The 27,846-nt window shown below is 39.8% G+C and overlaps 1 protein-coding gene across 2 annotated transcripts in view; it reads right to left on the bottom strand.

The window, feature by feature from the left end:
* Positions 1-1,421: 1,421 nt before the first annotated feature.
* RAPGEF4 (Rap guanine nucleotide exchange factor 4) overlaps positions 1,422-27,846 on the bottom strand; it is a 142,973-nt gene continuing 116,548 nt past the window's right edge. For both annotated transcript variants that reach the window (XM_066553145.1, XM_066553146.1), the window contains 9 exons: positions 27,535-27,632; positions 24,400-24,525; positions 23,758-23,936; positions 17,548-17,638; positions 15,273-15,323; positions 14,552-14,639; positions 14,155-14,219; positions 5,780-5,834; positions 1,422-4,261 (listed from right to left, as the gene is read on the bottom strand). In XM_066553145.1, the coding sequence (XP_066409242.1) occupies positions 4,134-4,261; positions 5,780-5,834; positions 14,155-14,219; positions 14,552-14,639; positions 15,273-15,323; positions 17,548-17,638; positions 23,758-23,936; positions 24,400-24,525; positions 27,535-27,632 (881 nt within the window). In that variant the 3' untranslated portion in view covers positions 1,422-4,133. The remainder of the gene's footprint in view (positions 4,262-5,779; positions 5,835-14,154; positions 14,220-14,551; positions 14,640-15,272; positions 15,324-17,547; positions 17,639-23,757; positions 23,937-24,399; positions 24,526-27,534; positions 27,633-27,846) is intronic.

The following is a 27,846-nucleotide window of genomic DNA, read 5'->3' on the forward strand; positions in this document are numbered from 1 at the left end:
TTGCTTTGCCAGTGTCTCTGAAAAGAGGCATTTTGTTTCTGTCTCTCTTTGTACCTGGTCTGAAGAGACTGTTTGCCCTCACAATATTTTACCTAAGAAGAAAGAACCCAAACCCTCCATCTGCAGAGCCCTGCAAATACATTTGAATTCTTTTATCTGTCACTATTACATCTTTGTGGCTGACTGGGTTTGAACAAGATGTCCATGGAAAATATTTTTAATCCTGCCTTTACCAAAGAGTTGCAGCCTCCTGGTGTACAGGATTCAAGCTTCCCTGGATTTAACCTTTCTTCCCTGCTTTTGTCAGCACTGTGCCTGGTCATTGAGAAAAAGAAGAAATCCTAACAAATTAACAATAGTGAAATGTGCCAGGGTAGGGAGTGCTGTACCCTGTGACTCTTTAGGCTCTGCAGCCCTAAACAGAGTTTGTGTTCTCTACTGCTGCCTGAGCAAAACAAGGCTAATGGTGGAGCTCTGTAATGCAGAACATTTTCCAAAATGCCCAAGGTGTCGCCACCCTGGCTCAGTGGTGCCCAGCAGTGGATATTTATTATGGACACTGCCTCCTGGTCATATCTCATCTGAAAACTCATACTACAGTTAGGACTCTGTCAGTAAATAAAACAGGACCAGGAGCTCTGGGCCCTGAGGCCAAGCAGCAGGGACCAGCCATATCAGCACTGTATGGCCTGTGACCCTCAGGCATAATCATCCTGATTAGGATTTAGAACAGGTTTATGTTTCTTTAGCCTGCAGTGTTGCAGTGAGGGGGGGGCTGTGCTGTTGTGTTTGCGCTGTTTATGCAAGTGGGTGTGATGGAGGTGCAGAGCACCTCGGGTCCCACTGGAGGACTGTGGGGGCGGGACAGAGGCAGGACAGACAGCTCTGTAGTTTCCCCTGGAAATAGCCTGGCTGCATGATCCCCCAGAAGTAATGGCTGGACACTCTCCTGCAGAGGTAGCTGGCATGGGCCAAAACCAGACCAAGTGGTGCACCTACACCAGGATGGGCCATGAGCAGAGTGGTGCTGGGGATTGCCCTGCTCCCTGCAGCCAGGCCTGCAGACCCGTCGCAGAGTCAGCAGCAAGGCGGTGCCCTCAGTGAAGCACGAACAAGCTGTGACTTGCAGCTGCGAGCACAGGGTGAAGTCAGGATGGATGTTTTGACATTTCAATGTTTCTTGAGTTCCTATTCATTCTCCACTCTAGTGCAACAGTCGCTTAGGCTTCCTACAGCTAGAGCAATATATTGGCAGCTGCCTTCCTGTTGTAAAGTCAACACAGGGAGCTAGGGAAGCCCAGGACAGACCCTAGAGCCAGAAGGTAGTTTTATTCATCTAATCTCTAGGTATTTAGACAGTGATTAGAACCATAGCAACTATCTGAGCCACTTGAATTAGTTAGATACAGAGATAGCAACACTTGTTATTTATACAGCACCCTTTATTGGAAAATTAAAAAATGTCAGATACCTGTTTCATTGAGTAGGTAAACTGCATTCATTTGTTGACATGGAGGTGCCATGAAACCTCTCTTTGTATCACAGGGATACAACTACACGATAGAGACTGTTGGCAACAAATAAGTAAAACAGTTAGAAGTTCTAAAGAAAAAAAAAGAATAAACCTAGGGGATAAAAACATACTGAACAGATGAAGAATTAGTCTACATGCAGAGCCAAGCCAAAACTTGGCAGCTTTATAAACCAGCTAACATAGAAATAAATGAAAGTCCAAACAATAGGAACAAACCTGGAACAAATAAAATAACGAACTCAGAAATGTTACCAATTGATTGCAAAGATAAAAATGCCTGTTGCGTTCATTGTATCCCTGTAGTTTATTCTACTGCATACTTTGCTTCTGGGAAGATTCTGTATCTGAAAAAGCCATATGAAGTATATTCATTGAACAGCAGAAATGGAAATAAATATTTCTCACTTGAAATGACAAGACACAAATTTGTCTCTATATTATTAGCTGGTTTTCCTCTGAATCATCTTGAACTTCTATCAGACAGCAAAGTTAAAATAAATTATTTCATCATGCTGCAGAATATTTCTTAACTGTGTAATTCTTTCCTTTGCAGAATGCAGGTACCAACAGATTGTGGTTCTGTGTCAGCATTTCCCCACTGACTCTCAACTTTTGCAGAATTTGTTTTGACAAAAAGAATGTAATTATTTTTATAGATTAAAAAAAATTGTATGTGTTTACTGATTCCACACAGTCCTGCTCAATGCCAAAAAAAATATGCTCTGTGTCCAAAGCAAAATGTAGACTATATCAATGAGGTAATTTCTGAAGCTTAATTATGAGATAATAGTTGCAACTTCTAATTTCAGGCTTAATAATTTTTATGACATCCAGCTTCACAGCGCAGAACCAGTGTGAATGCAATAGGAAAGACTTTTACCATTTGAACATCGTCATTCCCTTGGCATGCACTTGGCTGCCATCTGGGCTTGCCCAGCAGCAGTACAGCCATCCCCAGGAGCATTCAGGAGGGGAAAGGGCACATGCCAGACCACCCCTCCCTTCATGGCTGCAGGCCCTGAGAGACCTCCCCGTGGTCATGGAACCCAGAGATCTCTCAAGTGCCCTGTTAGCCAAGGTCTTGAGTTTGCTAACCTGAGGTAAAATCCTGCCCAAGATAAGATAACGTGTAGTGCTCACATTAGTGACTGAGCAGGACAAATTAGTTAGCTAAAATTAAGAATATATCCCTTCTTTATTTAAACCCTTCCAATTTAAATGTTTTCTCCTGAGAAACAAATGAGCTAATGAGACAGTGGTGTTGCGTCACTGCCTGACTGTCATCCCCGTGGCAGGGATGGATCTGACTGGCTTTAATCTCATCGTCCATCTCTCGGTGCACAAAGGCCAACTGCGGGTTTGAGGCCCACCAAATGACAAGCCAAGTTTGATATATCAGCCAATTAGTAGCATTGGTGTTTATGCAGGAATGAAGCTGAAAGTGCAAATAAGGCCAGTGACTAAACCCTTCCAGCAATTACATTTAATAAGGTACTGCATGTTATTTACAGAAAAGATAGATCACACAACTTCTACATGTAAATGCACAGAGTGTGAAGACAAAAGCTGTACTCTCATAACATGCTAAAAATAAATAAACCAGAATTATTTTGGCACAATAACTATTACATAAATAAATATTCTAGAACATAATGAATTGACATTTATTTACAGTCTATTGAAAGTGCAAACAATTGGCTGAAAATTAAAATATTTGTAAATGTGTAAGACCAGAAGATGTGTTAACCAGCCAAGATTAATTCTAGCTGAAGTTTAAGGTTTTAATGTCCAGGAAAATATTCTCTTGAAATCCATTTGTGCATATTGTGCTCTTTTTGAACCAGTCCTTAGCTACCTTTAATGCTATTGATTTTGATGACCTTACTTTTTAACTGAATTTTGTAAAAACCTGATTGGTAATTTAAAAAGAAGGAAGTAAAATGTAAACACTGATTAATCTATTTATCATTCAAATATTTTCAGTCCTGTCAATTTTCTGAAATGGCCACACTGCTTGTAGTAGTAGACAGTATGATTAAGACTAGGAATTTTTCTTAGTATTTGTTGGATTTAAAATGGAAATATTTGTAAGTCTTCTCTGAATGGAACTGTACCTTGGACCACTCTTGAACCTACATTATTTCATCAGATCCTTACATCCATCTTCTGTTGAGGTCAAGAGCAGCTGAGCAAGCTAAACTGACAATCAGTTTTGGTCCTGACCTGAAGCATAAATCATAAAATACAGATTCTTAATTAAGGGAGAAGAATCCACGACCTACCTTAGAACTGTTATAAGTTTTTGTGCATTTCCCACTAACTATTCTATCTTTTGCCTTTTTTAAAATCTGTATGAGATATCACTTACTACACTTCAAGATGAATTAACAGTTCACACATGGCCACTCATACACCTACAGTGCATAAATTCTTCCTCAGCCAAAGTTCTTCAGCAGACTGGTATATTGTGCGTTGCCCAAGACCTTATGGTATGTTTTTGCTTATTTTTGTAGTGGCAGTGCAGTAGCAGAGAAAGTGAAGTTCTTAACAAGTGACCTTGAGAGGATAAAAGATCGTTTCTCATCATTGCTTCAAATGTTTATGCTCGGCGCGGTTCCAGTCGGTGAGACATCTGTGATAAAGTTCTCTGGTTGTCAATCACATTTAATTGCCGCACGTAGCTCCGAACATCCTGATGGTTTTTATTAGTTAGGGCTGCATCGGGATCTGGTGAAAGAGAAATGATGTAGGATTGATACACGTAAATGGACAAATGCCTGAACAAAATGCACAACTCCTTACCAGCTGTCACAGGAAAGATTAGATCCTGGCGAGTTAAAAAGGAAATATTTAGAAATTGCTCTCTTGGAAACCTTTTCTCCATATCTGATGGTCTTTCTGGTTACTACCCCCACAAATTAACTTTTCTTTTGGACATCCTTGGCTACATTTACTAAAATTGATGGCCCTTGGTTACAGTTTGACACATCACCTTATCAGTCATTAGCTATACATTATACAGCTAACAAGTACAATTTAAAGCTGCTCATTTGCTTTTGAACCAGGAACTTTCACAGATTCAAAATGTAATTGATTTCAGCTTCTTTTCATGCAATATTCTCATTTTAAATATTTGTATCAATGTAGTGCTTAGTGGCTGCCCCATTCAAGCCTCAGAATTTACTACCTGTTTACATTTCTTAACCACATTATACCTACTCCAGCAGCAGTTATGGAATACTACTGAGTCAAATTCTAAGTATCTTCAGCCCCATAGGAACAGCTTACAGTGTAATGTAATATGTGTTAGGTAATTTAAATTCAACTAAAAAATTATACTGAGGCATCTACATTACATTACACATGCACACACACAAAAACCATGGAATTTAGATCCAGTAGATCAATATACTGACATTTTGTTATATCATATATAATGAAAATCTGCTTCCATTTCTAAGTATGTGGAGGTCTCACTCATGCTTAATACATCAAAATTAAAGACACAAAGCCAGGAAGACCTGGATTGTGGAGGAAAAAAAAAAATCTTTCTTAATTTCTAATGTTCTACAGAAATTTCTACAGATCCACAGTTAAGCTTTGACTCATATGGAAAGAAACAATTTTTATAAAAATATAGTTTTATATTACTTATTCTGTTGTTTGAGAAAGAGGAAGGGTACTGTGAGTCAAAATGGATGAAGTGCTGAGGAAATGCGCATGTGACTGAGACTGACAGTGCAGCTCGATGGGATGAGACCCACAGAGAAGCCTGTTTGACCATATATATAGCTCTGTCATCTTACATGGCCTCAAGAAGTTCTGGTAATTATACTGACAAACAGGTTTTAAATTCACTGCCTTATGCAGTTATGTCATTTATAAAGGTCATGTCTCCAGACTGGTTTCATATTAAAACAGCATTTATCCAAGCAAGTATTTGTGTGCTGCTGCCTGCTAGACTTATTTCAACCACTTCTGAATCCAGTGTCTAATTTCAACTGGCTCTAATCTGACAGATGGGTAGAGACCTCACAGATATTTACATGCATGGAAAAGAGATAGAGGAGAAGGGGCTTATTAGAGCTTCCTGAAGGATATTTCGCCCTGTGAAGCATCACAGGATCCAAACATGGAAGAATCGCTGGAAAGCAGGCTCTTGAGTTCTGGTACACACAGAATTAGTTGTAATTACTGTAGCTACTGATGATAATGCTGACAGTACAGATGTTGTAACACACTTACTGAAAGATTGGCTTCGGCAGAATTTCACTGTCCTGACAGTGTTGGCAATCATGCGCTGGAAGGAAAAGATGGGATGCAATCAGAGAACAAGCACTGTATTTCATCAGCATTCAAACGAAGCACCTCTGTGCCTGAGTGTGAAGACACATGCCAATAAAAGCAGTCATATGAATGAAAATATAATTTTAATGCTGCTACTTTAATGTATAGAGTGTGATTTGCATTTACACAGGCTTTAAATAAGCATGAGTATAATTTACATGCACTCAGAGAACTCTTTCCCTTGCTTGAATGCTGTAAAAGGCCCTAAGTAAGAATGAAAATCAGCCCCTTCAATGTGCATTTCTTTGATAACATCTTACCACATTAAAAAGTAAAAGGAATACCATGGTGTATATACACGTTAATTTAAAGACTATCAGCTCCTAACAGCAAGGCCATTTCTAGAATATATTCAGCAATTAAAGAGCTTTCACCTTTTATACAAACTTGAGTTTAAAATGCATTCTCCTGGAAGCTGACAGTGTAAATAAGCACATGAGGGTGATTCCACTGGCAGAATGCTCCGTTCACAGGTGAGAAGGCCACTGTCAGTACCGTGGCCTGCAGCCAAGTTTCATAAACAGACCTGTTACACAGTGTTACTTTGACCTGTTACACAGTGTTACTTTGCACAAGTATATCTAACTCAACCCGAAAAGTGGATTCACTTTTGGTGGACCTTCTACTGACAGTTCACCAAAAAAAAGCAGAAGTCACTTCAGTCCTTCTTGGCTGTGCTTCCTCTTCAGCAAAAAAACCCCCATCATTTCATTCAATTCAGTTTCAATCAATACACTTGCTGTGATAAACCAGATGTTATTTTACAATAGATTTTTAAGAAAATAAATTAAGGTTAGTCATACAGCAAAACATTAGTTCTGGACTGTAGAATTTTAACTGATTTCTGTGATTAGCACCACAGAAATAATATACCCACCAGTATGGGGCAGAATTAGTTGTTCTACATAATGTCAAATAAACTGAAATTTCAGCAGTTAGCTAAATAGTTTGATTCAATCCCTGTAATAAGGACATTTGTTTCAGTTTCTTTTGCTTAAAAAAAGTAGAGGGAGGAAATGCTACTCCCTATCAGACTCTAATGTCTGTGTTCCAACACAGTGACATCTTCTAACACAGCCACTCTCACCAGGCTGCTTCATACACTATGGAAATTTTGTGTGAGATTAACAAGCTAGTTAGCCATAAGCTCTCACAAAATGGAATTATATATCACTTACTCGTGAACAAGAAAGCCTGGGGCATATGCTCCTCTAAATTCATTATAATCTTAAATGAAATCACAGTTATAATCTTAAATGAAAATGTTACAAATTAACTAAGCTTGTGAAATCTCTCATTCCAGAATGGGAAGCACCAATGTAAGACATTCCTTACACACACAATGGATAATCTCACACAGTTTAATGTACTATCAAGCATACAAAAATGCGTTGGTTGGTCAGCGTAAGAAACGCTACTGATATATGAGGTCCTAAATGTTTGTGGATAACACCTTGTATTAGCAAATGAAACTGATCTAAAATATGTTATTTCTAAAACACATTTTCCCAAAAGATCTAGGGAAGCCAGATCTGGATCTGCTTATGTTATTCCTAAAGTTACATGTATCTACATGTATAATTCAAGTAAGTGTAAATTTTATCCTAATGTAATTTTCATACCTCTTCAAGCCACTATTACTATGCAGATTCTCTAGGGCACTTACCTTGCAAACATCCTCATAGGTGCTTAGCATTAAGCATGTGAATAAACTCCACTGACTTCAATGGAACCTCTTAAATACTCAAGGTAACTGGGCTGAGACAGAACACACTGCATGGAAGAGTGTCTGTTTTTCACTCTAACCCAGTCAAATATAAGTCAAAACAACATAAGCATATAAAAATGACTGTTTCACACTTCTGTGGCTTCATATTTGGCTCTGTTATGTGATGCTGCTATTTTGATTTATACCAGTTCAAAAAATACTCATCTACAATAACTGTTTCAAGGAGAGATCATAAAGCTGAACTGCACCAGCCAACACAATGAAGTTTCAAGACTGTCTACCTTCAAAGGAAGCTTTGCTAAGAACAGTTCATTTTCAGGAAGATAGCTAGTTTTGTTTGATGTGCTTTCTAGATGGATTGTTAATACACACCCTAATTTTTCATACCCGTAAGTATTTAGGTTTTGAAGCCTCATCTCATAATAATCCTTGGAGTTGTTATTATTTAGTTTCATACGTGAAAACTTAGATTTATCCAAAAAAGCGTTCTTTGGAATAATTTTACTCTTTTTTCTCTTGTGGTGAGTTTGTTCTCAAAAAAAAGCAGAACATCCAGAATAAATACTGTAATGCAGTACTGTACTGAAAGAAAAATTATGGGTATGTAGTGAAGGTTTTTAAAAAAAATTTTTGCTGTTTTCAAATTTGCCATTATGTGGGCTCTTCTAGGCAAGGAAAAATAGAAGTGGCAATGGACTTGTCTGACTTCTGGTTAAAGGCTGAACTGCCTGGCTTCCTTCAGTTGGCTGAAAGACTTCATTTTAAAGGGTTCCTTTGCCTTTTCCTGAGGATGATGTGATTCTATCTGTGCATTCAGAATTATCCTGGCAATGATGAAATACAAACCAATGAGGAACAGAGTGTTAAGGCTGAATAAATGTGGCCCAAAGACAGCATCACAAGCCAATGGGGAGATTCTGAAGCATTATATATCTTTGAAGAGCTCTTTTCACACTGTTTTTTTTCCAAGTGTTGTGCTACTGTCTCATAATGTCTAAGCTCCTAACAGTTCCTTTTTGTAAGGTACAAAGTGAACAGAAAAACAGGTTATGAAACAAAGTGAAATTTCCATTCCCAAATCTCATAGATAAGTTAGATTGTCTTCTTTTGATGCAAGAAAACTAGAAACATGGACAGAAAAAATGCTCAGATGGAAGTTTAATTGCCTGCTCCTTACAGTTTTTCTTCAAATAGAGGATTACCTCTAGTCAATGCCTGCAAAGATTAACCTCTGTTTACTCACAGTGCTAAGCAAGACCACTATCAAAAAGCCATACAAACCTAAATTTGGATCTTTCTGAAACAGAACCAACTGCATAATATAATAAATAATGGCTACTACCAGCATGCTGTGTATACACAACAATACCCTTTCAAGTTTTACAGTTTGGAATTGTGGCAGCAGGCCAGCACATTATCTTCAAATCCATTCCAAACCCAGGTTGCTAAATATTATAAATATTCATATAAGCTATTGAAAACTACTAAGGGCATTAGTCACACACTTTTTGCATAATCTTTATGTTCCAAAAATTAAAGAATGTTTGCCCCCTTTTTTTGCATATGGATAAGAGTGTGAATTTCCTTTTGTTCATCTCCACAAAACCTGAAAACAAATATGCACAAATTCTCTAATCCTCTTTTCTCACCTGAAGGGTGAAGAGGCTTGACAAAAAGAAATATTAGTGGTCAGCACCATGACACTGTCTTGTGCTGCCATGGCAGGTCAGCACTTCCAGAGCTTTTTCCTGACTTCTACTCCCTCTACAGGTGTTATTCCTGAGATAATGCTGGGTAATGTCATATGGACAAGTTGCCACAGTAAGTAATCTTTGTTCAGGCTCTCTGATGATTTCAGAAATGGCACTGATAAAGTTCCCAATTAATTGAATCTTCCCTTTGTCTATGAATACAAAATTCTGTACTGGCAGTCAGAGTGCAATTAGGCAGCTGAGGCTTGAAAGAAAAAAATCAGTAAGTGGTCAAAAGTATGAAATATTGCCTGTTCCTAGGGAAAGTCATGCTCAGTACTTTCCTCACTTTCCTCTCTCCTTTCCCTGCCAAGACCTAATTCTAGGAAAGCGCTTACAAATTTTTTCTAAATATTTAGTTATAAAAGCAGTGTCACTTAAATGGTGTATATTGCCATGTGCCTTCCAAACTAAAACTACAGTATTTAAAAAGCTTTAAAAGTTTTGCTCCTCTGTAATAAATATGCCTTCAGTTATTACATAGATGAGTCTTCTGAAGGCTCATTTACAACTAACATGTACTATCAAGTCACCAGGGGAGAAGAGATGTAGGTGGTTTGGTATCATGTCATATATGCCAAACTAGAATGTATATCTGAGCAACACCATGGTGGAAACAGCTTCTTGCAGTGAGATAAGTAAAAGACATTCAATACTTCTCTTAAACCATGTCTTGTTTGCTATTGAAGACAAAGCCTTACGCTAAGTAATTTAGTAATTTTGCCTACTTATTGACAAATGTATAAATAACATTTTTCAGGCTGGATTTTAAGGCTTCATGCAATGGCATGAGTAAAGAGCACAAACACAGTGCAAATACAAAGACTAAGAGCATACCTATTTCTGACATGTTCAGTACTGTTTACCCACAACTTGTATAAACCAAATGGATCTGTTTACAAACTTCCCTCTTTACCCATAGCTGTGATTTTGCCACATGTGGTTACTCTCTTCCCTGGCTAGGTGTCCCTGTCCTCCCACTCCTCACAGCCTCCTCCAGATAAGGCATCTGTGGGGATCAGAAGATGGGGAAGGGGAAGAAAGAGCAGGCAGTCACAAAGGCAGCAGCAGGTAAAGCTCAGCAATGCTCTGCAGAGTGATGTCCCCTTACTACTGCCAATACCACAGTTCTGTCACTCCACCACTGAAAAGATCAATATATAGGAAAGAGTAGCAGGAAAAACTTGACTCAGTCTTTTTCTTTGTTAGCTTGAGTTGCTAAAAAAGACTAGGCTAATGTAGCTCAACACCATCTGTCTGTTTTCCCCTTCTTCTCTAGATAATTTTGTTCAATTTGAAAAAAGAGCCCAGAGTTTTCAAACACAAGAAAGCTCCTACCAATTTTCTGTGAAAACAGATGGCTATGGACAAGAGAAAGATTGTGTAAGTGCCCTCCTGTCTCCTTCAGGAAAAAGGCTGTAGTGCAAGTTCCTATGTTATGACAAAAGACTATTCACACAGAATTCCCCAGCCATGAAGAAACAACACATGCCCCAGCCACAAGGAGAGAACTGAGCAGAGCTCAAGCAGCCATGAAACACAAATGTTTAGGAAACCAGGCCTTGCTGTTTCTGGCACTCAGGGAGCTCTGGGCTCAGACACTGCCTGACAGCTTCTGCATGTTTTAAGATGCATCATTTAATATAAATAATAACAAAAACATTGCAAAACAGGAAAGATTTAAAGGAAGCTGTTTCAGCTGAAGAGATGCCACTAGATAAAACTTCTACTTTTGGCTGCCAGTTACAGGAATAAAGTTGTCAGCAGCACATCAGCTGTCGGGATCAGGGCTCTGTGGTGAGAATGCAGACGTGATGCCAGAGGCTGTTCTCAGTTTCATCACTGTGCTTACATGGGAGTCGGAGGGACCCACCTCCTCCAGTGGCAAGTGGCACCACCAGTGGCAACTACCCAGTTATTTTTATTCATAAACTTCAGCAAGCATAAAAGGAAACAATCTTCCAAAGAACCAAGATGTTTCAGAAACATCAGTAAGAGTGGCTCCCAGCAATACTCTAAGGAATCTCCATCTGCTTATGACAGAACATCATGCAGCAGAACAAACAGACAGCAACAACAAATGGCAGGACATGACTCCTGTGAAAAATCTGGTTCCTATTTTTCTCCTGAAAATGGCGGAGTAACATCACAAAAACACCTTGGGCTTATACTTATTTAAAAGAGAGGAGAATTTACCTGAGAGTTATCTGACTGAGTGGTCTTGTCTTCACAGTTTAATATCTGGCAATTATGTGTGGATATGACAGTTTTAAGCTTAACGCAAGTAGGCGGCAGCGACTGAGGTTTAACAGTGGGCTTTTCTTCTTTGCTTGACCTGATGACACATGCAAAAAGCTAAAAACTGCCAGGTCCACAGTAGGATTTGAACGAATTATGTGGGTGGAATTTGAATACAGGTTGCTCTGAACAGCTACGGGTTGAGAAAGGCAGTAAAAGCACCTAGAAGCATGCAGAAGAGCTAGTGAAGAACAATAAAGAGACGAAAGATATACTTGCAGTAAGGCTTGGAGAAAAAGCAGAGTGAGCTTTTAGGTAGAATACCAACCAAAGAAAGGCTTAGAATACTAAAAAAGGAGAATGTTTCCCTTTCTGATGAGTTGAGGAACATGAGACGTAATACTGATTCCGTAAAAAATATGCAGCATCAAAAATGCACTAACTGATCTTCACATTCCTCTCCTAAAGAAAATTATCAAAACTCAGATTACTGGCACTACATTCTTGCAGTATAAAACATTATTTAAAACTTTTCAGTGCTACCAGTAGCACTGAAGAAAAAGAGTTCTTTTTCTGGGGGTAACATTCTTTTGAAGATAAGACAATGTGCAGACTAAGGTAAAGAGGGCAGACCTGCAGCAACTTAGATATAGATCAGTTTAAGCTGCTATAAAATTCACTCTTGGCCTTGCGATTGCCTAAATGTGGTACAGAGTGGTGCAGAACTATTCTTAAATGACAAGCCTCTGTTGAACCTCTGTCTATGGGAAGTGCTTACAGGAGGACTCCTCCCTCCTGTAGTGGCTTTCACACAAAATGAGGCATAAAGAGCTTGAAGCACGGAGCTCTGAGGCCAGTGGATGTACTGGCTCTTCTGGCTCAGGAGGTGTAAACAGGCCAAGTGAGGTGGAGATGATGGAGCCAGCCACAGAACCATGGCTATAGCGATGCAGCTGCCATCCATTCTGGTTTGGAGGTGTTCCAACCAAGTCTGAGATCCCTTTTGTGTTCCCCAAAGTATTTACTATCTATACTGTTATTTCTATACCTAATTAAAACAGGCAGTGCAGAAAAAAAGTCTTTTTCTGCAGGTAGAATGCTCAAGGCCTTTGGAAGGAGATGGCAACACAGTCTGCATATGCAATTACAGAATGCCATTATTGCAAAGTGAGGTCAGGCCCTTACTCAGGCATTAGCACTGCCATTTACTTACAAAATGTCTCATCTTAGTGAAGGGGTATTTTCAACCAAGGACAGAGGCTATCCTGGAGCTACAGATTAAAATCTAAGAGAATTCACTCAGAGTGATGATCACTTTTCTGTGAAGTTTTTTAAAGAGCTTAAAGTACTCCTTTTTTCCCCTCTGCAGTTATCAGAGCTCAGAGGGTCAGACAAACGCCTCCACAGTGCAGTGGAAATAACTGGAGTTATGTAACTCCAGTGGAATGGAGTGGTTCTGATTACTGTACTACTAAGAACAAGCACATGTAGGTGCCAGAGGAAATATGCTCTAGCATGGCTGCTGAATGGCTGAGAGGAAACGGCCTCAAGTTGTGCCAGGGGAGGTTTAGATTGGATGTGAGAAAAAATTTCTTCACTTTGAGGGTGGTCAGGCATTGGAATAGGCTGCCCAGGAAGGTGGTGGAATCACTATGCCTGGAAGTGTTCAAAGAGGATGTGGATGTGGTACTCAGGGAAAAAGTTTACCGGGGAACCCAGTGGTGCTGGGCTAAGAGTCGGATTCAGGGATCTTGGAGATCTTTTCCAACCTTAGTGATCCTGTGATTCTACTACTGACTGCCAGAGCAGTAAGTCAGGTTTGGTTTTCCTATGCAGATGCCATAGCTGGGTTTGGCTAATGCAGGTTCTCAGATCCAGGTGTCATTAACCACACTAATGAGGAACATGACCTTAGCAACCAAGAAAATGTCTTCTCACTGCTGAGAAACTCAAGTTTCAGTTGAGACTTCTTCAATGGAAAGTTGCCTGCCTGCAGTTTTTGACAATGGTGTTTGAAATTATAACAGCTTTTGTGCAGGACTTATATCAGATTTGAGCATGCTCTAGCCTTTTATCATTGATTCTCCTTTCCAGTAGGAAAGCAATCAAGCCACAGACATCTCCTTTCATTAGTGAAGAGAAAGAAGAAATATATGTTGTGCAAGTTCTTTGCAATGCTTTTTTCATTCTCCAAGGAGCAATGCAGAACTATCCCAGCCTGAGGCAGTTCAGGCCTGTTTGAAGGAACAGCATTAAAAATCACAGGTTGGTCCCACACTGTTAAAAAGCGTCTCTAACAGCTCTGCTTCCTGTCCCTGATGCTCCCTCTCCTAGGAAACATTTTGGCTGTGCATGGCTCAGTTTATTCTCCACCTCTGTGAGGTTTTCCAGAAAACCAGAGGCCCCAGGCTCTGTGTACAATGCAGGCTATTTTTGCCAGGTCTTGGTCCTGCCTTCATTCTCCCTAGCCCTGAAAGTCACTGTTGAGAAGTTCACTCTTGAAGAGGTGAATAGGGAGGTATTTTAAAGTTTCCTTTCAAATATGTCATACATACCATTTTTTCGAAGTTTACTAGATTGTCAGTGAATGTCTTGTTTCCCTCATGAGTAAACGTCATGTCTGTATAGAAATAAAAAACACATAAAAGCCCATTTCTGAATCATGACCATACAAAATAGCAGAATGTTTTATCTACCCTTACAAAAATTGTAGCAGCTGTAAAGTAAAAAATTTAGGTTTTAATGTGCAGCATTTTTAAGTAATAAAATTGAGGTATGATATTCAGATGTACAAAAGCAGTTTGTCTTGTCTCTGTATCGTGCTTTTCATAATGGAAAAAGATCATACCTCACACTGAGATTGATTTTTGCTTTTTCTTGCTGCTACTCTTATCCTTCAGATATTTGACAAATAGCTCTCAAGTTAATAATTCTGGTAACATCCAAGCTTACCTTTTATAAGCAGTGGCATGAAAGGAATTATTGGAGGGTCCAATTTAGCTACAGTCAGTCTGTAGGCCCTATGGTTTCTTGATGGATCCTTACAAAAAAAGAGAAATCAAATAATTACTAATATGTATTATTATATGTATCAAGACACTATATACATTAATTTAGATGTCATGGTATTTATTAAAAACATTATTTTTTCCTGTGACTTTAAAAGTGCATCTGCAAATTCAGACACCTTTTATCATTCTCCCCGACTGGTTACACAATGAGAATGCAACCACTAAACACAAACATTTTTTCATATGCCAAATACCTAGGTTAGATATGATTACAAAAATATTCTTCATAAAAGAAACCATATATTTTTTCATCCCTCCTTACAGCTGCAGATCCAGTTTTTCATATGTTGTAGCAGTAAAATGTATTGCCTGGAAAAATCCAGGTTGAAAAATAGCATTTCCCATATGTACTATTGGAAAACAAGTGATAAAGCTTTTCTGAGTTCCCAGATTAACTTTGAGTGGTACATAAGTTCTCTCAGAGTAGGTTCCTAAGAGTATAATTTATTAGTCATACATACTTGTTTTAGCAGCTCTAAAATGGGATCATAAACTTCTTAAAGTCAAACAAGGACATATAAAATGTTCTGAATCAAGGAATTCAAATCAGAAACTGAATTATCTCAGATTGTGCATAGAATAAGGGATCTATTGCTATTCACCATTAAGCTTTCAAACTCTGCATAGATCTTCTTGAACTTGCTTGGGAGTTTCTGTTAATAAAAACAAAAATAGCAAACCTTAATTAAATCTGATCAGTGCAGTAATTTTACTGTAAATGCTAGTTCCTTCTACAACGCCCTAAGTCAGGAAAGTGCTCTTTTTTTGCCAGATATTTCTAACAATGTGCTAATCTAAAATACAACATGTTTCCTAGCAACCAGATTAAAAATAGAGACGGGACCAGCCATGAAACCTGGATCCTGATTTAAACCCTGACTTGAATTTAGTCCTTTGGGATGTTTAGATTCAGATTTTTGTTTGGCTCACATAGCAATCACTGAATTCAGAATGTAAGGGGAAATTCATGTGGATGCTTTCAGGACATCCCTGATTATAGCTATCTGAAAATATAATTTACACCCAGCTTGCACAGGGGCTGATCAGTTTAATTATTCATACCTATGATGAACTGCCCTTGCAAACATTCATATTCAGGCCTGGGCATTTCCAGGTTTTTTTTTGCTCATGCTGATGCATTTATTAGTAAAAATCTTGACATGCTCAGCAGCAAAGGTCCTCCATCACTTTCTGGGGTACAAATTAATGAATATTTTTTCAGTCCACAATACCTACACAAATAAATAATGGTCAGTTGATCATGCAATGATTGAGATGAGATGGGCTTTATTAAACACTCTTTCCCCCTCATGCATAGTACGTTACACAGATTAAATAACTTTACTCTAAATACTATAAGATATGTTATAAATTGGTTTCAAAGATCACTGTAATTTTTTTACGTACCATCAGAACATGTCAGTTATTTTTAGTAAGAAATTTCTCTGTATTTGCTGAGTTTTTCAGACTACTATTAGCAGTAGATAACATTAAAAATTAATAGAGACTTTATAGTGCAGAAATTATTTTTTGCAATACTTTCTACATTTGAAGTGTGTACCCTAGCAAGCTATTTACACTGTGCCACAGCAAGGGCCTAATTTTTAATGATGTGTGTCAACAACTGTGTGCCTAGTTTGCATATGCATACAGATTAGGTATTTGTGAAGTAAGTGGTATAATTGGACATTTGCACCTGCAAATATCTAATTTCTGCATGCAACTAATATAAATGCATGAAATATAAAAAAAATTAGGTCTTGGTATGTTCGTCTTTAAGTATTTTCTGTATATATCTGGCTAAAAATCAAATTGCAGAAATTCTCTTGTTAAAGCAACTGCTCTACAGAACCAGAGTGTGATAACATTTCCATGATCTCAAGTTAATCCTCCACATGTACAAATGATCTGTGCCCCCTCACCAGCTCAGACTTAGTGCTGATTTCAGATTGCTGTATGTAGTATATACATTGAATTCCTTCTTCTCTAGTCCTGCACTGTCTCAGCTCTCCCAACTCCTCTCAGTAGCCACAAATAAAGGCTCATTATTTTGAGAAACAGAAAATCTTTGCCTGTAGCACTGATTTGATATGATAAATGTACTTTTGAAAACAGAACTGGTGTACCCTCAGACATGTTAGTCTGATCTCCTGTGTAAGAGCACATTTTTAAAGGTGTTCAAATTTTGCTTTCAGTTGCATCAATAACCCCAGTCATGCTAATTATTTTGAATTTCTAATGAACAAAATGTGTGCACATTTAAATCTGTACTGCTTTTGATATCCAGTATGTTCTCAGTGGTTACACTGTGCTGGACACTGCACCCTTTTTATACCCTCATACAAAAGAGCAAAGCCACAGAAAAAGGTGGAAGCTCTGAGAATGAAGACCAAACTGCCAGTAAGCGTGGAAATGCATGTCAGAGAGAAAACCAGAACTGGTTAGGACAAACCCACATTTTAACAGGGCAACAGAGTCCCTGTGGAGATCAGAAAATAATATGTATAAACAGAGGATGAATTTAAGAGAATTATTAGTGGACTGATCTCACTGAACCACCAGTAAAGTGAAGGCACACAGAGGATGGGCTGACCTAAGAGGTTAGCTGGCTAGCTTGCTCATCCTGTTAGGCAGTTTAGCTCAGCAACAGGAGCCACTGTTGTCACTCTTGTTAACTCCTGTGAGTATTCAGGATGTCCATGGGTGTACTATACTGCCTTACTAATAAATACTGTCAGCCTTAGCTAAGGTTTATGGTCAGGAGCTGAATTAGTAGATCTAGCTTTATCAATAATAAAGGCCCAATTCACATTTTTGCTAACTACAAGCACAGGTCCCCCTCAGGCTTCCTGGAATAGGATTTTAGCAAAGACTTACCTCCCACGTTAATGAGAGACGGCTCACAGCAACATTACTCAGTCCCATAATAATAGCGAAAAAGGAATTCAGATTTTTGTATTCTTTACAGCTGAAACACAAAGGTCCAGGTTTTAAGTTGTATATATCAGTCAGAGCAGTACTTATGACTACCTCAAGAGAGCTGAACCCAGGCATCTAGCACTGAATTTAGGCAGTCCTGGCCAGCATGCCTGCGGACACCTCTTTTCCAATGTGTTAGCACTTCACCACACTCTGCAGGCTTCTTTCCCTTCCCTCCTAAAATGACCTCCCTTCTTTCTACTTCACTGGGTGCCAGCTTCTGCAAGGAATTCTAGTCTTTGAACCAATTCTCCACCCAGAAACACAGTCCTGAAACTGGGCTCAATTCAGTCCCAAGGGATACCAGAAACAGTGTAAACAACTGTTTATAACTTCATTTGCTGCAGAACTTGCTGACAGCTCCTGAACAACTAATGAATGCTTGAAGCTCTCCTTAGGCAATCTTCATTGCAGTTTACAGGGCCACTGAGTCTTTTTAAAGGGAGAAGACCAGCTGTCTAGAGATGGCCCATGCCAGTGACCTCTCCTGCAGTATAGGATTTCTATTCCTTATAGATTCTGGGATGTCTAGTATGTTTCAGGAAAAGAGCAGCCATTTGTTACCAGCTTCATTAAAGAGGTCCTGGGCAAAAGGAGCTCCAGGTCCCATTCCATCTCTAATGCACAGAAGGATTTTGCTATCAGGCAGGAAAAACTGTAACATGTAATTGAGTGCTATGGAAGATCCAACATGTCATATGAAGGAGTAGATACAATCTGATGGGCACAGTCAACACAACTGCTCAGCTGGGTCTGCATCAGGGTCTCACTGACTCAATAGGAAGGGAAGAGATAAAACAAAGCCTATCAGAAAAAAACTCACAAAACTGCATCTCACTGTGTTTTTGCAAATAATCTCTTATTTTTCTCAGCTGATGTGCCAGCATCCAATTTCAGCACCTCAGTCTCTGTTTCTTCAGCTGTGAGTGGCTTTCCTTAGGGGTTGGTAGTGAGACTGTTGGGGCTTAACATCTCTGTCAGTGACATGGCCAGTGGGTTTGAGTGCACGCTCAGCAGGTTTGCTGATGACACCGAGCTGTGTGGCGCAGTTGACACGCTGGATAGAAGGGATGACATCGAGAGAGACTTTGACAGGCTTGAGAGCTGGGGCTGTGTGAACCTCATGAGATTCAACAAGGCCAAGTGTAAAGTCCTGTACCTGAGCTGGGGAAATCCCAAGCACAAACACAGGCTGGCTGAAGAATGGATTGAGAGCAGCCCAGGGAGAAGTACCTGGGGGTGCTGATGGACAAGACTCTTACATGAGACTCTTACTGATAATCTGTGCTTGCAGCCTCAAAAGCCAACGATGTCCTGGGCTGCAGCAAAAGCACCACGGCCAGCAGGCCAAGGGAGGTGCCTCTCCCCTGCTGTTCTTGTGAGGCCCTACCTCCAGAGTTGGGTCCAGCTCTGAGACTCCAACATATGAAGGACATGGATCTGCTGGAGTGAGTGCAAAGGAGGGCACTGATGTGGTGAGACACTGAACAGCCTGCCCAGAGAAGTTGTGGCTGCTCCATTCCTGGAAGGGATCAAGACCAGGTTGGATGGGGCTTTAAGCAACCTGGTCTAGTGGAAGAATGGGCTGTTCCTGCCCATGGCAAGGGGGTTGGAACTTGATGATCTTTACAGTCCTTTCCAAACCAAACTATTCTATGATTCTGTGATTTACCAAGAAAACTTTAACAAGATTCAATCTATGATTCCCATATTTTTAATTCATCATTGAAGCTCTTTGATCCTCTGAGGTATCCTTAGCTTCAGACAAAATTAGTACAATCATCTCATCCTACTGACTTCATAATTGCCACATCATCCTATTCTCCATCATCCATGCCATTCTATTCTTTCTGTACCTTCATTTTACCAGATTTGGATGTATTGAGTGAGTGAGTCCTTGAGATCTCGGCCTCACTTGTGTCTGCACTGTGTGAATACTGAGCATGTGAATAAATGATCTCTCCCATATGCTGGCTTGTCTGTTGGGAGATTGATGCCCTCTCAGATCTTCTGGCAGAGCTGCTCACACAAATTCTCCCACATCAGATTAGTGACAGTGAGCAAAGGTAGAATGGATAAACTGAAATGCTAAAGCTACACCAACTTAATCTACTAGTACAGGTCAGGGAGTGCCTCATTAGTGGATCTGAGGGGAGATAAAGATGAAAAGCAGGCAGGATAGGCTGTCAGTGATAACCTCTTCCCTAGGCACAAGTAAATCCATAAAGAGATACCTGTCCACAGCCCATGACAGGATTAGGAATAAATTATGGCAGGGTAAAATAATTAGTAACACACAGCACTAGTGCTCAAACAAAGTAGGCAGCTGCAACTGTATCTGCAATATTTAATTTGAATCCATCTTCATATTAAAAAGAAAATATTTTGCCAAATACGCTGTTAAGGAATACAATTTGACAAAGTCCCAGTTAAAATCCATATAGATACATGATGCTCTACCTCAGATATTCAGTAAATTCTACAGGGACTACTATAAATAGCTCAGTTCCAGATAAAGGACCCCTGTAAGGCACTAGAAAAAAATGCTCCATCACTCTACTGCATATGAACTCCATGTAAAATGTCAGAAAGTGGATCCTCTAAAGCACCACAAAGCACCACCTCAAAGCAGAGGTCACTCTGCCTCACAGAATGGACTGTACCAGAAAAATCTTCTTGTTAGGACGAATAGCAAAGACACCCATACACTCTCTGGTCTCCAAAACAAACGTGTATGTGGTTAAAGTCTCTTGGTACTTACACAAGCATATTCATCTTGCCATTTTCTCTATAAACACACATTTCAGAGATTTCTCACAGGCTCCTTGGGCTTATAACATATGCAAATGTACACAAAGAATGATTTTCAAAAACTGAATGAAAGTGTCTGAGTACACTGATACACAAGAAGGCTGCTAAATAGCCTGTGGATATATCTGCAAAGAGGAAATACACACAAACTGCATTTGCAGACATCCATAAGAGTATGTGCAAGCATATCCCAGAAGGACTTTCTTATACAATTAATATGGGAAGAACTCACTGTTGGAAATACAGTTAACTTCTCCCCTTTGTTTGAAAGTTTATTCCTACAATAACTGGAGAAGAGATGAACCTGGTAACCTCTACATCCTTTTCCAGCAGATGCTGAGGTGACATGGCTCCTGGAACTGAAAGCACATGTGCACAGCACTTGGAGCCAGCACTTGGCCTTGTGCTTGCCTGCACAGACTGGGAGCACACATCAAGGGTGCATGGGGTGGCAGACACAAAATGATGTGCCTTCTGCAATGATATCTGCACCTCAAGCCACAGAACTGAAAAAAGCTTCTCAGTAGCAGTTATCTTTGAAAATGAGTACGTGCAAGGCATCTCGTTACCACCAGTCATGCCTAAGATTAATAGTGCAGCACTGAGCTGTTCTCCCTGAACACTTTTCTAATGAGTCTAGTACTTCTAGGTAGGGTGAAGTTCTCATTAGGTCTCAGGGATCTTCACAGGCAAAACTTCCTCAAAGATATTTCTTCAAGGTCTGGGCTTTTTCTCCTCTCTAACTTCGGTGCACTTTGTGTTTGTTTTAGTGCATGTGTAGCAGCTGTTACCATGGCAGCACTGCACAGAGGGCAGCAGCCTGGCAAAACTTCCCAGCGCCTTTCCAGCGGCTGGAATTAAACCTGCCCTCTTGGTTTGTACAGAGGAAAATCTTGTGCTTTGGATTTCTCTGCTTTTAGGAGACAAAGAGGACCCAGCAGAGCAGACTGCTTTTAGCTATTTATTTTTAGCATTGTAGTGATACCAGAAACATGGAAGTAAACAGGAGGTTGTCAGGCTGTTGTAAATAGCACAAGATTAAACCCATGACTCGGAGGAATTCGCAGGCTAGGGCAGTTTATTAAGGAGAAATTTAACTGTAATTTTTAGGATACTTGATTTCAAGTGTTTATGGAAATTATTATTGTATCTTAATGACCACATTTCAACATTTTCTCATTTCATGCCTGAGATTAGGAAAGACCCCGACGTCTGTGTGGGTGCCACTGCCCTCTCCTGGGCACAGCCCGCCAGGCCGGCAGCTGCTTCCCGCTCCTGGGCTCTGCAGTGAGATAATGGAATATGTGGTGCGTGTATTTTTAGAAACTAAAGAGGTAAATTCTGTCCTCTGTTCTAAATATAAAACTGATCCTGCATGTCCACCATCAGATTTTTAAAATCTTCACCAACTGTAATCCAACTGCAGGGCCCAAAGTAGATCCCAGAAGGAAGCTGGTACTTGCAGAGCAGGGTGTCCTGGAGAAAGGAGCCACACTGATCCCCAGTTTTGATGTGAACACAGACTTCAGCTATGTGCAATTACTAACTGGGAGGAGAGCAGCATCCCAGCAGCAACAGTAATCTCTTCCTCTACACAACTCCATGTAATGATGCAAAAAAGTTAAAACCTTGGTTCAACTGCAAGTAACAACATCTCTGTTGGTAGAACTGCCTAAAGGCTTCTAGCTACAATGCCCAGAGCTGTAGAAAAACACTACAAACCTTAGAAAACTGTTTTTCAGACATCAATAAATACACATGAGCTGGAAAGGGAGGGAGAGTATAACAATAATAAAAATGTGTACCTATGCAGGGCATGGATATACCCCTGCTCCCTCTGAAGTCAGTCACTGCTCTGCTCTTGACTCTTTAGGGAGTCAAGGCTGACATCTCTGGCATGAGGGTTGCAAACTGTTTAAATTTGGATAGCAGTATAGGAAGACAGAAAGAATGCCTGCTATCCAACCTCAGACCCAGCAGTTAGTAGCAAGACAGGACATTCATATTTTGCATTTAAAGGTATTAGAAAAAAAAAATCACAGAATCACAGAATTGTTAGGGTTGGAGGGGACCTCTGGAGATCATCCAGTCCTGCCTCCCTGCCAAGGCAGGGTCACCTGGACCATGTGACACAGGAATGTGTCCAGCTGGGTTATGAATGTCTCTGTGGACAGGGAGACTCCACAAACTCCCTGGGCAGCCTGTTCCAGTGCTCTGCCACCCTCAACAAGAAGTTAGTCCTCACGCTGAGGTGAAAGTTCTTGTGTTTTAGTTTAAGGCCCTTGTTCCTCATCCTGTCACTGGGCACCACTGAAAAGGGTCTGGAACTATTCTCTTGGCACCACCCTTCAAGATATTTGAATGTATGGATGCGATCTCCTCTCAGTCTACTTTTCTCTAGACGAAACAGGCCCCGCTCTTGTGGGCTCTCCTCCTATGAGAGATGCTCCAGACCCCATATCATCTCTGTGGCCTCCACTGGGCCCTCTCCAGTAGCTCCTTGTCTTTCTTGCACTGAGGAGCGCAGAACTGGGCACAGTATTCCAGATGTGGCCTCACCAGAGCTGAATAGAGGGGGAGGAACACCTCCCTTGACTTGCTGGCCACACTCTTCCTGATGCACCCAAGATCCCACTGGCCCTCCTGGCCCCCAGGGCCCACTGCTGACTCATGGTCACCTTGTCATCTACCAACAGTTCCAGTCCCTCTCTGCAGAGCTACTCCTTAGTAGGTCAGCCCCCAACCTGTGCTGCTGCTGGGGGTTACTCTTCCCTACTCTTTGTATCATCAGCAAACTTGCTGTAAATCCCAAACAGAATGAAAGTAACATGAGTGTCATCATCTCCATGCTCTCCTTGCATCTCTATATGCTCCCCTCTTGGTTTTCCCAGTCAGGGAAATTCTGAGAATGGTTCTCCTGAGCAGAACAAGAAACATTTCTGTTCTCAGGAAAATTAGGCTCAATTTTGTTAATATTCACTAATTCACATACTAGTATTTGCTAATGTATGGAAGGGTAAATGAAGGATTCTTTTAATGAACTGAAATATATTTTCTCACAAATTTGATGTGCAAACACGGCCCTAAGAGATCACAGATCAAGGAGCAATGGAGAGTAGCACAAGAAAGAAGAATATGTATTAACAAGGTTCTATACAGCCCTATAAGAAAACAGACAGAATTACCAAATACAGAATGTTTTAACCTCTACTCTGTGTGGCTGTCTGAAAAGAGAAAATAAAACCACGTTGACTATACTGAACCTCCCTTCCAGCTCCCACATGACTGCATACTTACTGGGCTGCTATCTTAATGTATTTCTTTAACAGCTGAACACGCTTGCTGAGTTGAGAGCAAAGACAAATCTCGGTGACCACCCAGAACTGAATTTCATTGAATCTTCTTAAAAACAAGTCCAGATTTGCTGTGGTCTTTTTAAAATTGTGCCTTCCAAAAGTGTGATAGATCAATTCCAGCTAGGAAAGAGAAAACAGTTTGGAATTCTTTTTGAAGTTGTGTTTCTTCAAGGAAAGAGACTAAGACTGACCAGGTAAGTATCTAGCCTGAAACTTGCTCTGCAGTTTAGTTTACATTTATAGCTGCCCAGATGACAAGGACTCAGGTTACAAATCCAGTATACAATAGCTGAGGCATAGCAAAAGTGTCACTACAGATTATATATAAGCAGCAGCTGAATACCTTAAAACAAACAAAGTTATTCAGCAAGCAGCACATGTCCAGAAGAAGTCTAACTGTATTTTTCTATTTTACCTATAAAATTAAGAATGTCTTATACTTTCAAAACGTGTAGGTGGCTTTACTGTAGAATTTTCAAAAATCAAGCTTAGAGAAGTTTTTGGAAATAATGCACAAAGCTACAATGTACAGCTAAACACTTTTTAATAGATTCTAACCTGCTGAATAGATAGATCCTCATACCTCATGCACACAGTTGAAGAGCTCCCAGTCGTAAATTGTCATCTGATGTGCTAAGTCTTTGGAACTCATCAGTTCAAATGTTCCTACTGTACCAGTAGATGGTCCTTCTTGTTCTGGCAATGGTGCCTACAAACAAGAAAATATTATAAAAATATTTTAGACAGGCTAAATCATATGGTTGGTGCTTTCATTCCGTAATATTTCTAACTTTTTTTTCAGTGTGACCACTTTCCTAATCATGTTTCTAATAGTAAAACTGAAATTGCAGTAAAACTGAAATTTGCTTTTAAACCCAGGTATTGGGTAATGAGCAAAACCACTATCTAGTATGCACAGGATAGTCAGGAAAATTCGGAAAGTTCTTTAGAGACAATGTAAGAAAATAAGCCAGACTGTTCTCAGTGTGTTTTTTTTAAAATTGTTCTAAAATTTGAATCTATAACACACGTTGTGCTAACTAAAGCATGTGTGTTTGTTTAGGAGCATAGGTCTTTCCAAAAAACTTTTATGTTTCCTTATTCACATACACAAATAACTAGGCCATCAAGGACAAGCCAAATACTTTTACATATTCTTGATTCTAATGATGAGAATTGCTATATCTAGCATGCTTCAGAAATCTGCAGTGATTGCAAGATCTTCTGATCACTTATAAAAGAAACCTCCTACTTTCTCTTTGACAGTACACAAATTTGATGCACAATTTGTGATTGCAAGTTCCTGGCTAGGCCGATTGAAATGATATAAACACAGTCTTATGAGAAAGAACCGAGTACAAACCATTTCTGAAAGGCATTTCCATGCCACCCAGTAAATGAGACGTGATCTATGATTTTGCACACAGGTGAAGTATTAAACAGAGATTTAAAACATGGCTTGAGATCAAGTCAGATGTGAAGCAGTCTGTTGAACATATCGGGGTGAAGTGTTTGAAGCAGTGCTGCTAAGATACTGCCAAGCAACCCCCCGGCAAAGGGAGGGTGAAACACCCGCAGAGGCGGCAGCGAACGCGCGGGTCAGCGGCGCTGCTCCAGGAGAGGGCGGCAGAGCTCACACACGAGCATCCCGACTCTGAGCTCAGCGCCTTTGTTAAACGAGGAACGATGGAGCACGGAACTGGCAACAGGCTGCTTTCCCAGCACAAACTCTGTGGAGTCTGCCAGATTGACAGACCTTATTTAGATGCTGCAATATAAGAAATGAGCCTACTAAATGAACCCTATTTTATATAAGAATAATATACTAGCAACAGAAATAAATCTGACTGGATGAATACACCAAAACACCTTCTCAGTAGCACATAGTGCGTAAGGGTTTTACTGCTGTATGCATTCTTGCTTTGTACTCTAGGGAAAACTTTCCTTTCAATTATCGTTGTATTATACAAACTAACTAAAAAAAACTTAACTAAATCACGAACATTATCACCTTAAAAGCTTCGTCTATAATTTTAAAAAATAGTAGAAAAGTATTCTCTAAAAAATCCAGAACAGCCATTAATATTAAAAAAAGCTGCAGATTGCTTTGAATTGGGATTTGCACAAACACAAAATTTCTTTAATTTACGACAACATATGAAATAAAAGTAGAGCAGCTTTGTGTAGAAAATTCTAACTTGTGGAAATCTGTGGAAAGAGAACTGCCTACAGATTGAAAGACGTCTTTTTTTCCCCCCATTTGGAGATGAACACAACATAGCTGTTACCATAACAAACACATATTTTCCAAGGCTAGGAAAGAAGCACTTAGATGCAAACTCACAGCATATTTGAAAATTCATCTACCCAGAACAATTTTCACATGGGAATTGCCAAATGTAATATGTGGATAAATGTTCATGAACAGGAAGAAGCCAGAAACTGGAATGTGAAAGGATTAAACTGGGAGGCAGCTAAGGCTGTAACATTTTTTAATTTGTTTATACCTCTTTGAAAAAATGCAGCTGATAAGGGGTTGTAATTTGCTATGCAATGCTGAGGACCATTTTTAAGTCTCTGAATGTACTTCTGTAATTCTTACTGAATTCAGTCTAGTTGATGAAAAGTAGCACATTGCAGCCCTATATCTTAGAGCTCCCTGCAGCACTTTGAGTACTTGATGCATGGTAAATAGCACAGGAAAAAGGTACAGAAAGCCAAAACAATTTGCTGCAAAAGCTATGTGTACATAGACAATGCAGAGCCATAAATAAGTACCCAGCACAGTTTTACTGATGCAACACCCCTGCTTTACAGTAGCATGCCCCATGAGGGTATCTACTTGGCAGGATTAATTAACCTTAAGGGAACACCAGAATTTAATAAGCTGAACAAGAGGTATCTCTGCATGGAACTACATATGCTGGATGTGCATTCCCTGGTTACTAAATTGAAAGCAGCAGCAAAGAATAGATTTTACCATATCCATAAAAGAAATCAGGCATACATACTAAGTGGCTTGTTAAAAGCATACAGGAGGCTGAAACAAGGCTAGGAGTAATAGAGTTCATGCTGACATGACTTGGCAATGACATTTGTTTTTAATGAAATAAAAGGAACAAAAAGTACAGTCAAATCAAACTCTATAAAAGCAGACCCCATGGAGATCGCTAGAATGACTGTATAAACTCTAAGTACTTATGAGCAATTCTACCTAAGAAAAAAACAGACTTTCTACCAGGAATATTTTCTGTGATTCTACTTAGAATTATTTCCGATTTTGACACAGTATTTTGTGGGGATGACACATAAAACAAAATTAAGGAATTTACTGCTGGAATAAAATCTCCAGAATGCTTTAATTGATAACACTTATCTTAGAAGATATATCTCTATGACTTTGAGGAGATTATTGTGTAATGAAGAATTACTGCATGTCTTGGTAACAATACTCAGCTCTTTCTAAATGCTCAGTGTGACAGGGAGAGTACTGGGACCAAGTTCTGTTATGTGGATCAGATGGATGGATTTCTGGTCTACTTTAGGGAATTAGAACATCAGCTTGTTTTATTTTCAGGGCTCACCCTACTGCAGTGTGACAAGCCCTTTATTGTGAATGTTTCCACTAGTTTTTATCTGAAGTGTGGAAATGCAAAGAGGGCCAGGTGTCCAAATAAACCAAAGCCCTGATGTTCCTGAGCACTGCACACACACGTACCAAAGAATCGAACTGATCCCGAGGGCAGGCAAACAGCCGGCCATTAACGCTCAGAGTGGTGAACACCGAAACATCGTGAGGCTTGAGCACAACCTTTTCTGTAAAAATGAAACAAATTATTACTTATTACAATTTACAGCAGGATTGACCTACCAGCTGCACACATCACCCTTCTGGGAACAAATTTTGCCCCGTAACTCCAGTATTCAGGATACAGAATAGAGGACAGCAAGATCCTCTTTACTGAAGAAATGTGGTAAGCTCAGCCCAAACCAGTCTCCTACAGAACCAGAATCCCAGTCCTAAACTGTA

The sequence above is a fragment of the Molothrus aeneus genome, chromosome 7 (assembly GCF_037042795.1).
Source record: "Molothrus aeneus isolate 106 chromosome 7, BPBGC_Maene_1.0, whole genome shotgun sequence".
Lineage (NCBI taxonomy): Eukaryota > Metazoa > Chordata > Aves > Passeriformes > Icteridae > Molothrus > Molothrus aeneus.